Source organism: Tetrao urogallus (genome assembly GCF_951394365.1).
Source record: "Tetrao urogallus genome assembly, chromosome: 10".
NCBI lineage: Eukaryota > Metazoa > Chordata > Aves > Galliformes > Phasianidae > Tetrao > Tetrao urogallus.
The window spans coordinates 7398459-7415354 of NC_136823.1; the positions used below are offsets into that span (position 1 = coordinate 7398459).

General features: G+C 36.1%; 1 protein-coding gene across 1 annotated transcript in view; it reads left to right on the forward strand.

Annotated features, from left to right (window-relative positions):
• CACNA1D (calcium voltage-gated channel subunit alpha1 D) overlaps positions 1–16896 on the forward strand; it is a gene marked incomplete at both ends in the record, with an annotated part of 164529 nt that overhangs the window by 91045 nt on the left and 56588 nt on the right. Inside the window, 10 exons of the mRNA XM_079540594.1 lie at positions 7167–7254; positions 7551–7577; positions 10168–10328; positions 10961–11186; positions 11394–11601; positions 12336–12456; positions 13555–13669; positions 14386–14455; positions 15021–15090; positions 15509–15653. Coding sequence (XP_079396720.1) covers positions 7167–7254; positions 7551–7577; positions 10168–10328; positions 10961–11186; positions 11394–11601; positions 12336–12456; positions 13555–13669; positions 14386–14455; positions 15021–15090; positions 15509–15653 — 1231 coding nt within the window. The remainder of the gene's footprint in view (positions 1–7166; positions 7255–7550; positions 7578–10167; positions 10329–10960; positions 11187–11393; positions 11602–12335; positions 12457–13554; positions 13670–14385; positions 14456–15020; positions 15091–15508; positions 15654–16896) is intronic.

Here is a 16896-nt window from a genome sequence, read left to right on the forward strand (position 1 = left end):
ATCATAAATAGCACCTTATTATTCGGTTAATACTCCAGAAAGTATATGTAAGGCAGTGTGTTACAAGTAGTTTGTCAGAGGCAACTCAGAAAAACATTTTTTGTGTTGAAATAATTCATTTTTACTGTACTCCTTTTTGGTACTAGCACTGCTTCTTTGTGAACTGCTCTTGAAAACTATAGTCCTTTCCAGAAGCTTAAATATTGACTGTTGAAGATAAGAGCAACAGTTTTATACTGCAGTAATTTATAAGTGAACATTCCAGATAGAAATGTGAAATAGATAGAACACTGCAGATAGAAATGAGTCTTATCTAGGGCAAGAGTTCACGGAGTTGACTATATTAGTTATTGTTAGTAATTTTGTTTGGAAGGTATGCATAAAATAGGACTTTGTCAGTATGCAGTCCTTAAACTGAGAAGTGAATAAGTGCATGTTTTACAAAGTAAATATACTGTACAAGTCCACCATACGGGGTTGTGGATGATGTCAACTGTGCTGTGACCTGTGGTCACCACTGACTTGGTTTGCAGGCGAAATTCCTGGGAATTTTTTGCATCCTGTTCCAATGGTCTGCTTGTTAATACACTGCAGAAGAACCTTTTGCTCCAGCATTCTTTAAACAGTTTATAGATCATGTTGGTCTTTCATAAATCAGAAATACTTGTTTGCTCAGTTGTTGGTTTTGAGAGAGTTTTTTTAATCTACATTGTTAACGTAGGCATTCTGGGGTGATTTAAGAGCTGAAGGAGATTTTCAGCGGAACAGCAGGATAGGAGATGTAATTAATTAATTAGATTCGAAGAACTGAATTTCAGATGGTTTCTTCTATTTTAAATATAAAAAAGTCAAAGCCAAGTTACTAACATGCAAAATACCAAAGAATACTAGAAGCCTCATTATCAGCATTGTAAAACTACTGAATACTTTATGTGTTATATCTTCAAAGCCCTGATACATTGCCTGTCAGCTGGTCCTTATACCCCTGCAAAGCAAATGTTAGCAGTATTCCTTTGACTTCTGAGAAAAGTAGTTGAAATGTAGATCTTCGTGAGTGAATTTACTGTGGGGTGATCAATGCAGCATTGCTCTTCAGTGAATAATGATGTTTCCTTTGCAGGTGGTCAGCTTTGTATACTTAAGGGATATCTATTTAGTCCCATCAGCTTGATGTCTACTATTCTAGCAGTAGAGCATAAAGAGAGCTGGCAGACCTGATGTGTTTCCTGCTTCTGCAGCTCTGCTGGCACTGTCGATGTTGTTTTGAGAAAAGAGAAGTAAGAGATCAGAGTGGTAAAGGTTTCAGTATACCGGGCCCTTAACTGTGGCTGAGATGTTGTGAACTGCTGCTGGCAAGATACTGATCTTGACATCAATTTTCCTCCACAAAGCAGACACAGCACACACAATTATCTGGAGTGGTCTCTTAAGTTGTACATTCCAGTCACATCACAAAAATCATTTCTGGTTTGGCTGAGTCATAAAAGGTTCAAAAAATGTTTTGCGCAAGCTCAATGTTTTGTTTTACAGTCAACTATTGATCTGAAAGCACTCCTTTGGCACTGAGCAGGCTTGTGTATGTGTGTGTTGAGTGGAAATTTCCAGCAAATAGTCTCCTAGCACTCCTCTGGGTTTATGCACGTGTGCTTGAATATGGGGCTGGGGATTTCATTTTTAGTACCAAATGCTGTAAGATAAAGGAGAAAGGTTTGCTCACCTTTACTCCACCTCATATTGTCTTGCATTCAAAAGTGTTCTGCTGCACATAGCGTTGTGTGGCAAGGTGTGATGAAAGAGCGTGAGCTATCTATCCAGTTACTCTAGAGAAAGCTTTTGGGTTTGGAGTTTAACGGTAATAATAAGCTACTTGTTTGTGAGCAAGGTGAAATTCAGCTAGCTATCATCAGGTTAATAATATTGAGTAGTCAAGTTAGGAAATAAACGTAGTTCAAATATACCAATGAATGGTATATTGGAAATATAGAATGGTCTTTGAAGCAAAAGAGAGAGCTGGGCTCCGGTGTGGGTGGAAGAAGCCACAGAACTACACTGAGTCCTCTGCACAATCAAGACTGCCACTGATGTTATGGTGATGGAAGATCACCATAATGATCTTCCAGGATGTCCGAGAGTTTTGGGCATAGGATACAGAAGGTCTCTCCATGGCAGGAAGAGGTGCAGATCTCAAAGGCAGTTAAATCAATACCTACTGGTTTCTTATGTGATCCTGTAAAAACGTTCAGGTTCCTTTGGATTTTAAAAGTCTAACTAGAGTTATTTAGGTTCTAACATAAGTTATTCATGTATGAAAACCATGTATTTGTACTTTTTTCCTCCTGGTGGGCAAGTATTCATTGCTGTTGAAAAAGAGAAAACCTTTTAACTAGTAGAATTGCCATTGTGTCTCTAGGAAAAGACTAGCTGTTACATTTATATGAGCTAAAAGCTACTTACTCGGAGATCAGCAAAAAGAATCTCCCATTGACTTCAAAGGAATTCGAATTTAGCTCAAATTCCAAATATCCTGAAAGGTGAGGTCTGTAGCTGTGATAAGTTTTTCTGTTGGCAGTTTTAATTTGTTTTGTCTAATATTGCTTGTTCTGTATATATGGACACGTTTTTATTTTTTTTTGCGTTGCAACTGCTGCCATCTACTGTGTAAATGCTGGGATTACATGTACTTAACGCGAAGGGGTTACACTGGCTGACTTAATGGAAGAAAAGAAGAAAAGAAGACTTAGTTTCTTTGGCCGGTCTTCCAATAAACATGGTAAAACATGTTCGAGTTTGCAGTTGAGCTTTCTCTGCATTTGATGTGGTAACTTTTGAAAGCACATGCTATATGCATTTTCTGTACCACAGACGTATACACCTACAGCATGGAGATACTGGTGCATGCAGTTCTGCTCTTCTAAGTGCATGTTTCTCATAGACTGGTGCTGCAGTGCTCTGCCTTCTTAGAGCATAGTTTTTAATCTGTTTAGATTTTAACTGAAGTGACTTTGAGTGTTTTTATTTAAGTGCAGGCTTTCTTTTTTAAAGATACCATATACAAAATATGCTTTGAATTCAGGTGTGAAAAAATCCATGACGGTATGTCACAAGCTTTATAATTTACTGCAAGTTTTAAATAGCATGGCTATAATATAATAATATTAGTATTTGCTATTGTAGTTCTACTTTTAATGTAGAATCTAGCAACAGAAAAAGAAAACTCTTACTGTATCTGCTCTTGTTTTTGATAGTTTTCTGTAATCTGTGTTTTGTTCATTTTCTCTCTCACCCACAATGGAGGCAGACAAGGGTTCTTATGTGATACATACTTTCAGATCTGTTCCCTTTTAATACTGGTGAATGTATTGATTTGACATAATCACAGTGATAGCAGTTAGGAGATCTGGTTCCATGTAAAATGAATTTTCTGGAGCAGCTGATATCCTTGCTGTCATGAAACGATCACTATTGTGACTCAGACTGAGGATTGCAAATCTGGTCCTTAACAGAATGTGTAAGATTAAGTCAGGGATTGCTAGAACGTTATGGACTCATTTTCAATAAATATTGAATCAGCTTAAACTTATTTACGTGCTCATATATGGTAAGACAGATTATTTCATTCTCCTTCCACCGTCATGTAACCAAACCATTTCAACCTATCGGGAGTTTTTGAGGGCTGACAAAAAAAAAAAAAAAAGAGAGCCCACAAAAATGAATGCTGGCAGTACGAAAATTAAACCTGCACTGTGTAAGCAGACACCTCACTACTGTGTCATGTGCAACGTCTTCCTGGCAGCCTCTCTGTAAGCTGAACTTATCCTGAGGTGCTTCACAGTCAGAGCAGCTAGAACCCTTTCTTTCTGATGTGCTTTCTTTCCCCTTCTTTCTGTGCTTTACATAAAGTAGATTTAGGGAAATTTGTGATGAATTTTTGATGAATTCTCTTCTGGGATTTTTTTTTGTTCTGATTTCCTTTGTGACCACCTCAAAGACGTGGCATACAGAATTCAGAAAATCAACATACTGATTTGACAAAGAGTTAGGACAGTATTGAAGGTAATGGAACCATGGAATTATCAGCCAACCAGTTATTGACAGGCACAAGGAGAGCATTCTGCAAGGTTTGCTTTAGAATGTTGCCAGTATAGCACTGTTATTAGCAGTCATAAGATTCTCTCCAGTAGCTGTTTTCTTATCCTCATAAATAAAATGTAATAGCTGATACTTGTGACCTAATTTCTCTATCCTCAGGAAGGTATCAAGCTGCATGCTGTAGGGGTTAGCTATACTGCCTAATGCAAGCATTCTTTCCTTTAAAATAAAGGCCAAAAAAAAAAAAAAAAAGACAAATAAAGAAAAGCTGCTATCTTCTTGTGAGTGCTGGAGTACCAGTTTAAAGAGCTCAAAGCTGGCCCTCAGTGTGCTGTGCCCAGCGCACACCACCCTCTCAAAGATGTGTTCCTGGGACTCTTTCAAGACTTGCCAGGTTGCTTGCATTAGTTAGTGTGAATGTGATCATGCAGTGGTCTTGCTCTTTCCATCTAGCTAAAGGTTTAAAGACTTGTCAGCAATGTTGAAGCTAGACTTACACGTGTTGTTTTTCTCAGTACTTCTGTCAGGTTTTTCTGTTGGCAGACAAATTACAAGATAATGGTAGTTGTGTTCCTCATTTCAGCTGAACAGGTTCTTCTTCTCTTTCCTTTTAGTAACACAGCACTTGCAAGTCACTAATGAAGCTAGAGCAGTACCCTCTTTGAAATGAAGGGTGACATCCTGGCTACAGAACTGAAAATAGGAGCAAAGATTTTTGTCTTCGAAATTTGTTTTTCTTAATGTTCAAAAAGGGCTGATATCATTGGGTAGACACGGGTTCAATTTATATTACTTTATCCATTTTTAAAAAAATTATTTGTCATGTATTCAAAATGAATAGCATTTGTGTGATACTGAGTGACTGGATTCTGGGTAGTACTCCTAGATGACAGAAGGGTTGGTGTATTGGACATGAGCGTGAGAAGCAGTCTCACGTGTTGCCTGCGTAAAACTTACTGCAAATGTGAGCCTAGCTCTGTTTTTATAGAGCAGCTCTTAATAACAGTGTTTGAAATGAGACTTCTGCACTCTTATGTGTGCAGTTGCCCTTCACAAGTGCTAAAATGTTCACTTGGTGGCTTTCAGGTTGTGTTTCCTAACAGCATGATGTCACACAGCAAAAGACAGCTATTTCTTTACTGGACAGAGAAACTCCTTCCATTTATTACAAAAGATGTTGGCATTTTTAAGTAATAACTCTTCATTCTGAAGGTCTGAGACAGTGCTTGAAATAGTTTTGTCTTTTTTTTTTTTTTCTTAAAACATTGACAATATTAATTATTCAATTTGGATCCCAGTGAAGATTACCTGCTTTAGTTTTGAATGAAATTCCTTTTAACTCCATGACTGAAAGCTGTGAAGTTGATACAGGACTAGCAGGGTTCATTTTTAACTTTCAGTTACATAATGCTAGAATTGAGGCACTTGCAGGTGCTGACAAGGGATTTTTTTGTATATCACAATTAAATTAATATTTAGAAAGAATAACCAAAACAGAAGAACCTTGTGAAAAAAGTTTTGCTGTGCTTACTGCTTGGAGTGCCTTGTTTTATTCAAACACCTGCATGGATATTTTGTATTTTCCTTTGCTATGCCAAGTCTGTGTGAGCATTTCATACTGTAGTTACTTAAATTTGTGGGGGCAGGTTCTCAGCTTTTGCTGCATAGAGCAGTCAGTCTCTCAAGTATAGAACTGATGAGCACGTAAACCTACCTGTGACCACTAGCATGTATCTCTAGGTCAGTACTGAGGCAATATAGAGGCTATGGAGAAACACTTTCAGCTCTCATTTTGTACCTGATTTGTATACAGAACAGTAAATTCAGTGCTTGATTCTCACTTATATTAATGTGTTTAATAAAGCCCTCTTCAAGCCTCTTTTAAGCTACCAAAATAGTGGGAGATCCAGAACAGAAAGAGGCAGTGTAGCTCTTCTGCCTTCATTACTCAGTCTACAGACACATTCTTTGGAATATATGTATCCCAAATATATATATTCCAAAAGCAACAAGTTATCAGGAGGCACAACCCAGAATACCCAGCTATTATTTTATGCTTTTTTTCTTGCCATTCTACGGTAATTTCCACCCTCTCTCTTTTTTCTTTCTCGGTATGGTATTTCTACTATATAAGCCAGAAACATTACTTTGACATTTTTCTTGTTCCTGAGTTTTTCCTTCAGTGTTTGCTTTGCACAGAGATACTGTTTCCCCCTAGGAGAACAGGAAGTACTTCAGGAGAACTTCAGTTGTTCATCTTTTCCTAACACTTATTCTACATTAGTAGAAGTAAATGGTGATGAACAATTGACAAGTGAGCTTTGTCTGATAAATCATTAGCTGTAATTGCTAACTCTGATACCTGCTTGAGTGAGGATTGGACCAGGTGACCTCCAGAGGTCCCTTCGAACCTCAATTGCTCTGTGATTCTCCACATGTGTGGTAATTAACTGATGTGGTACAAATGTAACAGCCCCCTTTCTGCTAGCATCCCTTCTAGTACCCATTCTGACATTCCTAATACTCCTTCCTGACTTCTCATATGATATTTGCGGGCACAGTTGATTTTTAATGTCTTGCTTTGATAATTTCATAATAAAATGAAAATCATAGACTGGCCAGTATGATCAAAGTGCAAGTCACTATTTTCAGAGGAACTGTGGCATTTCTTGGAATTAGCAATGTGTTACCAAGATTTCAGCTGATAATCACCTCCAAAGTGGTAACAGGACACTTAAAAGGTCACAGAATCTAGCACTGGGTTTATTCATTAGTTACTGTTCTCTTTGTTCCACATTTTATCTACGTTGCATTCTCTAGTGCTTTTATGCAGTTGTGACGAATAACTGAAACAAAAGAAGAAGTTACAATACACCCTGGTATTCTTTGTGCTTTCTTTTACTATATGTGAAGGACTGATGAAGTGTCTGTTTAACTTCATCTGCTGTTCCTCAGCCCTTCTGAGTTCTCATTAGATCTGCAAAATATGGAGGTATTCTTGCCATAGAGCAGGAGGTCAGATGCTGCGTAATGCCCTGCTTGGCTATCAGTCTAAAACAATTGCTGTCTCCTAACAGCAAGCATGCCCACCAGTGAAACCGAGTCAGTGAACACAGAGAACGTGAGTGGAGAAGGAGAGAACCCAGCATGCTGTGGGAGCTTATGGTGAGTACACATTGATGGTTCAGCCATCAATATTCTACACCATCAGATAATTTACTTTGTTTTAAACGATTTCCTTTATTTCACTTATAATATTTGTAGAGTTTTTAGAATGGTATTACAGAAAATAAATAACAGATAGTAACATTTTAGCATTCACAAAGCATTTTGGGAAGATTATTGTTATGTATATGTAATTTCAATTTATTGATTTGAAAAATTCCAGCATTCCAAAGAGATTGAACTTGTGTTAGCTAATTTTTCTGCACTCTTAAAATTTTATTTTTCTTTTCTTTTAGTCAAACCATCTCAAAATCCAAGTTCAGGTCAGTATTTTCCTCTCTTTTTTAATTAGTTTATTTTCTTGATGCACTTTATACATCGTTAAGGTCTAATATGCTTATTCTTTATTTATTGTACTTTAAATTTTACTGTTTGAAAATGCCAAATCTTGATCTAATTTTCAGTCTTCTGGCCTGATTGTCACTCCAGCCTCAGGAATGTTGTTCTGCAATAGAATTACTCTGTGTCTCAGGGCAAAGTAAAATCAGGACATAATTTGTCAGCAGTATTTGTTTGACTATGAACTTTTTTGCTTTTGGATAAAATTAGAAAATACTTTTTATTGTATGCCTTACCTGCCATGTCGCATGTGAAATCTGAAGTTAGTCTTTGGAAATATATTTCTGATGAGTCAGATGGGAACTTGGTTAAGGGTAGTATATCCTAGAAAGATATAGCAATTACCTGCCAGTTTATATCAACCACATGTTATTCTAACATATATACACATATGTAAATATGATCTATTTGTAATCTTCCAGGTGGATTTGAGATGTTTTGATACTAGAGCTGCTGCTTTTCTATTCTAGTAGTGAAGGCAACGGTTCCTGCACAGATTTTAGTGCCCAAAATTTATCTTAAGCATCAGTCTTTACATCTCTGTGAGCTAACTAGTGAAAACACAAGGTACTCCTAATTCAAAGATACAAGAATTACACATGTGGTTTGAACAAAAAAGTACAGTTTAAAAAGTGTCATGTTATTCTGAAACACCACAGATAAAAAATAATCTGAAACTGAATATTGCTAGTTTTATATAGATCTACTAGCAATATAGAAAATATAAATTGATTGCAGATAACCAAGCTAAACTTCATAGGTTGTGGTGACTGACTTGATGGGATACTGAGTTCAGTCATGGTGCAAGTCTTGACTTCCCATTTCAAGTTGGTTTCACAATTGTAACTGGGACCTAATGACCACCTAAACATGAATATTTGAGCAAACAAAAGTGATATTCAGAACATATTTGTGAGAATAATGGTTTTCTTATGAATAGTTATGAAGAAAAAGCAATACATTATTTAATGAGAACATAAATGCTGAATAATTTGGTTTGTTGTAACAAACTGTATCAATTGAAATTGTCCTTTGTGGTTTGAATACTTATACAACTGCTATATTTTGTGAAAAATGCTTCATAATTTCATAAAACAGTATTATGTCGTTGCAAATTTATGCAAATGAACTTTTTCTTCAAGATAAAAGGCTACGTTTCAATTCTTCCCCTATCATGATAGGGTGCTTTGTAACTGCGAGGAATGGTTACTAAAAAATAGAAGACTATTGAGAGAAATTCATATAATGTATTTTCTGATTTTGTATATTCCCAAGTTCTTTTGTCACAGCAAGCCATCTACTTATTATTTCTACTTATTTCTTCAGTTATTCTGATCTACTGAAAGTAGACCATTACTGTTTTTCCCCTTTTTGAATTTTTGCTTCATTTCTTTATTTTTTTAAATATGCTCATGTCATTCAAGCACTCGTACAAGTGCGTGCCATTGCACACTCTTCAGGAGCATTTTCATATGTATGCCATTTAGTTGGAGCATTTTGTCACCGATTTCACAGGCCCTGCGGAAGAAAAGTCCCATTGGCTTTAGAGAGCGATGACTCACAGACAGTGAGGCTGCTCTTGGCTCGTATGAGTAGAGAGATTCAAACAGTATTATCTTTATCACATTTGCTTAAAAGATTGAGTGTTCTGTAAGTCTAAGAAAAGCTGTTCTGCCTACCTGGTAAGTGAGCCCTCCCATTGCTGCCTGTGGACTCTTGAGCCAAGGACTGGCAAGATAAGAGTGTTCTTGAATGCAGTGTTGCTTTAGGTCGGGACAGGGTATAGTTTCTTTAAAGAGTTAGAATACTGCAGAGGTCTGAAACATCTTTCCACCAATCAAAACATGTATTTATTTCCAGTGCTACAAGTTTAAGGTATGCAAAGAAAATGTTAATGTCTGAATGCGTTGACAACTCAGATGTTTTTATGGCAGCATATTGTATGTAGATTCTGTTTACTGAGAGAAATTTAAAGCATTTCTAACTATACATGTAGTCAATACATTATCTCCTAATTCAGGCACTGGACGTGATAACCAGTATACCTAGTTATATGTAACAAATTTAAAAAGCTGTTTAGTGTCATTTTTATTCCTGTCTGCATAGTTTAACTTAAAGTCTACATTTTGAGATTAAATTAATCTCAATTCTATTTCTTTTGCTTTACGGACTTTTCTTTACTACTATTAATTTTATGGGGCCTGGGAAGACAGGTTACTTGATTGCCTTGTTACTCAATGAGGTATTGAATCTAATTTAATATAATTGTCATTCCCGAAGATGCGGTTTACTTTTAAAAACACTCAACAAAATCTAAAAGAGGAATAAGAAACCAGCACTCCCTAATCTGCAACTGATGATAATTTGCACAAGTAACTGAATTACTTTACGTTTTATGTCAGTGCACCTACTCACATGTGTATACTTGTAGTATACTTCTTCAGAGATGAAACCCTCCTTAAGTTGGCATGCATTTTCTGTATAATAAAAATTTCCTTTTATTTGAACTTTCAGTCGGCGCTGGCGTCGCTGGAATCGGTTTAATCGAAGAAAATGTAGAGCTGCAGTAAAATCTGTCACATTTTATTGGCTTGTTATTGTCTTGGTCTTTCTGAACACATTAACTATCTCATCAGAACATTATAACCAACCTGACTGGCTGACCCAGATCCAAGGTACAGACAAAAATTATTTGTCCTGTTTGTAACTGTGGATACTTGCATTCTGTATATCCTTCATATTTTGTCATTTTGTTTGTTGCTGTCCTGAAGATATTCAGCCCACCCAAAAGGCAATACAAGAAATGATTGACTGTATTAGATTTCCATTTCCATAACATAGCTGAATTGCATACCAGCAAAAGAATGGACAATACTAAATTGCAAATAACTGTACTTTTGTTGTTAAATCATGAAAGGTGAGGAAGAAAATGGTAATTGGCACAGCACACTATGAGCTGAGTTGTTCAATTTTTGGTGTGGACTCAAGTTGTGAGTTGAGCAGCCATGAACTACCCAACATGTTGGAAAAACAAATAGTACTTAGGTTGGCAGGAAGGTTGGCAGGAAGGTTGGCATCCGTGTGTAACTGATGTCACGTTAAGCGACAAATACTGTCCAAATTAAAAAAAAAAAAAAAAAAAAAAAAAAAAAAAGAGTGAAATTAATGAAACCATTCATTTCTTCCTTTTTAAGCAATAGGCCTTATAGAAAGTATAATATTAAGATGTTAAAATGAAAATGCAAGCTATGAGACAACTCAGAAATATCATGCTTTTTTTTTTTTTTTTTCCAATATTTTGTTCCAGATATCGCAAATAAAGTTCTTCTGGCTTTGTTCACCTGTGAAATGTTAGTAAAGATGTACAGCTTGGGTCTACAGGCTTATTTTGTTTCTCTTTTTAACCGCTTTGATTGCTTCGTTGTTTGTGGTGGCATTGTTGAAACCATTTTGGTGGAGTTGGAAATTATGTCACCCCTTGGAATTTCAGTGTTTCGCTGTGTTCGTCTCCTGCGTATTTTTAAAGTAACAAGGTAAGATTAACTAATACTGCTAACTTTAGGGATAGCTGAAGGGTGATCAGCAATTCTTTTGTAATACTTCATCATGCACTGCTCTTTTACTGTTCTTTTGGTTGTTTTTTTTTTTGTTTGTTTGGTTGGTTTTGTTATGGTTTTTTTTTCTTTTTTCTTTTTTTTTGTTTTTTTGGTGTGTGTTAACACACGCATTTTAATTTATAGGCACTGGGCATCCCTGAGCAACTTGGTAGCATCCTTGTTAAACTCAATGAAGTCCATTGCTTCACTGTTGCTTCTGCTTTTCCTCTTCATCATAATCTTCTCGTTGCTTGGAATGCAGCTGTTTGGAGGCAAATTTAATTTTGATGAAACTCAAACAAAACGGAGCACCTTCGATAATTTTCCACAAGCTCTTTTAACTGTATTCCAGGTAACTGTCTTTCATCCCCTATGAAACATTTTATCTTTGATGATCAGCAGAACTGTTTAAGTGATCATGTTGCCTGAAAGCAAAATCACAAATACTGTTTATTCAGTTTACTTCAAGTAGCATTCTGCTCTTGAATTCAGTACTCTGGTAATTCTGCACCATTTGTACCATTTGTTTCATGTCTTATTTGATCTATCTATGGAGAATAGCTATCATATTACTTCACAAAATTAAATCTCTTTTGTCCATCAAATTTACACTTAGAAAAAGAGGTGGCACGTTGTCTTATTTTTATTAATTTGTTTCCTTTAACTTCATTAACTATATAAAAGTTCAGCTTTTCCCTATGGAAAAATTGAGATGCATTGTTAGAGGGCATATTTGCATATAGGTTTATATCAGTTACTATAATATAGAAATAATCTTAAAGAGATATTACCAGGTTTATTACAATTCTAAAGATTAGAGATCAGGCTAATCAGTTCCATCTTTCTAACCATTTCCATGTTCAGCTTTGCAGACGTTGCACATTACCACAGTGTTTGGTTTCAGACATTGTAGGTGGATGTTTAAGGCAGGCACTGTAAGACTCAACACTGTATCTGCTTCCTGCCTCCTCACTAGTAGTTTTTGTATACAGAAAGTTAGCTTTATTGTGTATTTTGAGCACAGGAAACATAGTTTTCTATTGTTCTTTTTGATGATGAGTTACTAATAATATATTTGCTTCTCAGATTCTAACAGGTGAAGACTGGAATGCTGTTATGTATGATGGCATAATGGCGTATGGTGGTCCATCATCTTCAGGCATGATAGTCTGCATATATTTCATTATCCTCTTCATCTGCGGTAACTGTATCCTTTGTGCTTCATGGAAACATCTCCAAATAGAACTGTGTGCCAGGGTGTAACCATGCCAGGGGCACAAGCAAGATTTCTCCAGAAAAGAGTAAGTTGCAATGGACGTGCATGCTCATTCTGCACATGCTCAGTCCTTTGAATTGACTTTATAGAGAAATTCTCTTTTTTACATTTCCTGATGAATGAGATTCCAGGGATATCTAAGTGCATCTCCAACCACCACAGTGGCAGGAAGGAAAAAAAAAAAAATTTATTCTTCCTTCAATGGAAAAACAACCTTATTCTGCCTGCTTTTCTCTATTTGACATCTCTCCTCGAAATGAATGGATATAGTTTGATCTCTATGACAGTAATTTCCTGTTCATCCTTTTGATGCTTTGTATAGATCTGTTAGGTCTGACACACACCGACAATGGAGCCAGTGATCCACTGTATACTACAAAGACCAGATCAGAGAAATTGACAAGGAGAAATATTGAGTCAGCTAGGATTAAGTCTTCTGAAGCATTCCCCTTCCCTGACTTCAGTATGATGGAATAATCCCTTGGTCCCATACAGCAACAGAAACTAGCGTCATTCTCCTAAATTTTTAAAAGGTCAGGAGACAATAAAAAGGCAAAAACATTCTATTTTCTGTACTACACTGTGCTTATATTGGTATTTGTGCGTAAATGATACAGACTGAAGTACAAAATTTGATATAGAGTTTCATAGACACAGAAAACAGAGCATTATAGAAATAAATTTCTCAAAATGCCCGAACGTTCTTGACTTTCAAAAGACAATGTTTTGTATTTGAAGCATGCTCAGGCTAACATAAAGTTAAGTTTCATTTTATTTAAAAACAAACAAACAGCACGTGTCCCATTATTTTAAAATCAGTGATCCTGCTGGATCTTGGCTGGTTTTACACCGAGTATTATTCTAGTCTGTTAAGTGAGTGTTGTTTGCACTACCTTCCAACGTCACCCGTCTCTGTGCTTAAGGTTGGGAACATGGGATTTATCTCTCTCGCATTGTCAGCGTTTGTACTGATAATACTGATAAACAAAGTGTTGTAAGGCATAATGTCCTTAAAATGATTTGAAATAGATATCTTACTAAATGTCTTCTTGGCCATTGCTGTGGATAACTTGGCAGATGCTGAAAGTCTAAATACTGCTCAGAAAGAAGAAGCAGAAGAAAAGGAAAGGAAAAAGAATGCAAGGTAAAACAGCTCAGGCATGATGAATGAGCAAGAGAAGGGAGGAGGAGAGAAATAAGTTTTTTCCTGTAATTCTTTCTTGCATAAATGGCCTCACTATTTGCAAAATTTATTGGACTTGGGAAACAAAGGACAGCATTTACTTTGACATTGAAGTAAGACCCAGTTAGAATGATTTTAGATAAAAGTTGGCTAGTGATTGGGAAAATAGGATGACCTAAGGAGAGGATGATAAGCCAACTGATATTTAAACATCACAATGGTAGGATTTATTGTACAATTAGAACAGGAATGTATCTGTTCTTGCCAGAGAAAAAGACCATTTGGAATCAGTTCTGTAAGCCTTATCCAGGCAAGAAGAAGACCTTTCCACTAGATTAGTACTGCTTGTTGAAATCAATGCAAGTTATTTGAGTCCAAGAGCACATTTTATCCATCTTGAAAGGAGTAATGATCATGCATTGAATTTTTTAGTGATTAACTTCTGCAGTTAAATTCAAAACGGTAATGTTTGAAATGGATCAAATGTGTTCAAATGCAGTAGATTTTATTACTTTGATGACTGCTTCTGTGCAACTCACTTTAAATATCACTTAAATTTTTGGCTGTATGTTTTTATGTATACTCAACTTTTAAAAGTATGCTTACAATTCATTTTAAATCTCCTGTCCTTATATGATTTGCATTGTAATTGTTTTTCGCTTGTTTGTATTTTCTAGAAAAGAGAGTCTGGAAAATAAAAAAAGTGAGAAGTCAGAAGGTGACCAAAAGAAACCCAAGGATAGTAAGGTGTTTATTTTTTAAAATATATCTTTTTAGGAAGGAATTATTTTTCAGGCCTACTATTCTTTATGTGATTTCTTTTATGAAATCATCATCAGTACATTTTTTTCCAGAGAAAGGAAGCAGTTCTGATGCTTGGCATCTTTGCAGAATCTGTCAGCCCAGAAAATGCTTTTGATTTTAATATGCAAAGAAGAGAAGGTCAAATTTGTCATTCCTGTAGGATCTCTGAATGTATTTTGCCTGGTAAATCCAATGGAAGAAATTAGTAGAAGATGAATTCTTAGTTGAATTTTCAACCATTACTAGTGATTTTTACCAAACCTGTTGGTCATATTGTGATTGTAATTTGCACAGCTAAAAGAATACGGATATTATAGAAAAATTACATTTTAAATATATATATTAAAATGTCAGTTCTGCTCTCTTCTCAGGGTTATCCCATCTTAAAAAATCAGTCTAAATATGGGCATGACTTTCTTGACTTCAGAGTCTTACTTGTTCTGCCTTCTGTTAAACTCTGTATGCAGAGCTCTACTGAAAACTATTTTCTCCTATTTCATGGCCATAGGTGACAATTGCTGAATATGGAGAAGGAGAGGATGAAGATAAGGATCCTTATCCACCCTGTGATGTACCAGGTACGTGAATACCAGTCCAAAGACAAAAACATTTAAATTTGTTAGCTAAAATATCATAGTCTGCTCTCTCTGAACACTGAATCAGATCCTTTGAAGTCCATGAGATTGCACTCTGTTATCAGTGGATAAATGGGCCTCTAAGTTGCTAAGTACAACATTTTTCTTTAGGTCTCTTAAGAGTATAAACATAAGGGTTAATACTGTGAGCCTGAAGGCTCTTGTGCTAATGGTAACCTGTATGTGAAGGCTAATTCTAAAATGTTTGGCAGTAAAAAGACTTCCCAGGGCTGAAGGTGTTCAGTCACTATTATCTCAGTATCTTCCAGTCCAGCAAGCACCTCTATCTAAAAATCTATTCTGATTGTTTCAAAAAAATTAATCCTTTTTATTTTTAGTAAAACAAATGTTTAATCTATAGTAGGTGAAGATGAAGAAGATGAGGAGGATGAACCTGAGGTACCAGCAGGCCCACGTCCCCGTAGAATATCAGAACTAAATATGAAGGAGAAGATAACACCAATCCCTGAAGGGAGTGCCTTCTTCATTTTCAGCAGCACCAATCCGTAAATATTATTCTGGAATATTCTCCTTTAGCTCCTCCAGTGGTGAAGGAGTAGATCTCCCTGCACTGAGTGTACAGATAGAACAGCAATATCTGCAGCAAGATAGGAATTGGTTTCTAAGTGACTTAATAAATAAAAACAATTTGTTAAATACATTGATTTGCTTCCCGTTATCAAAGATTATAGCATTTTTAATGTATTGACTATGAACTCTGCATAGGTCTGAAAAGTATCTTTTAATGTCTACTATCCAGCTGTTCTCTTAGTCACTGGATATAAAAGATCTGAATGTGAACTATGAGGATTTTTGCATGAGGTAGAATTCCTAGAAACCGTGCGAAGAATGGCATGTTTTTGTAGCAGTGAGAGTGAGGAATGAGGAAAAAATGTAAGACAAGAGGGAGGAAGGAGGTATGTATCCTCTCAGTTGACAGTGTTTTTCCAGATTAAAACTAAAACTGACAAATTATTTAAAAAGTCAGAATCAAGAGTAGTTAGATTTTGGAGGAAATTGAAATCTTTCACCACTCAATCTAACTCCAGAGCATTGCAGATTCTATATATTGATGAGGAAAGCAAGCTTCAGCAGTCAATAAAAGTTGTTACTGATTGTGAGATGGAAGTGAACAAGGGAATGGAATTCAGTTCCTACAGGGCTGAAGGTAGCTGTTTCATTCAGGTGTAGCAATTTCAGGGGCAGTCATAGCAGGGCTTTTGAAAGTTTTCTGTACAGGAGAACCTTGTTTACTCCATGGCAGAGGTCTTCATGGGTAAGATTAAATGATGATACAAGCAAGATATTTTGGGCTTGTATCTTATTGATTATGTGGATTATCTAATACTCAGAATTTTTTGACAAGCTAGAAAGATATCTATTTAAACTGGTAATTTTAAGAACACGTGATGAATGCATGTACACTAGACTTGTTGAACATGTCAATTTCCTTTTGTTCTCAAGTAATTCTGTATGGTTTTTCAGGGCAAAATCTCCGTCTTGCTTAACTGCTTAACTGTACTCAAATCATCTACTTAAAACAACAAATTTCCTCAGAGACACTGATGATTCTTCAAGAAGAATATTTCAAACAACTTTAGTGTTAGTGAGTTATGAACAAAATTCTGCCATTTTGCCAAGTTTAATTCTGGACCAACTCCAGTGAAGTGCTCAGTAGCACTATAGCTCAGAGACCTTGGGCTCAATGACTGGAATCCCACTTCATATTTGTCTGAATGCGAGCAGCTC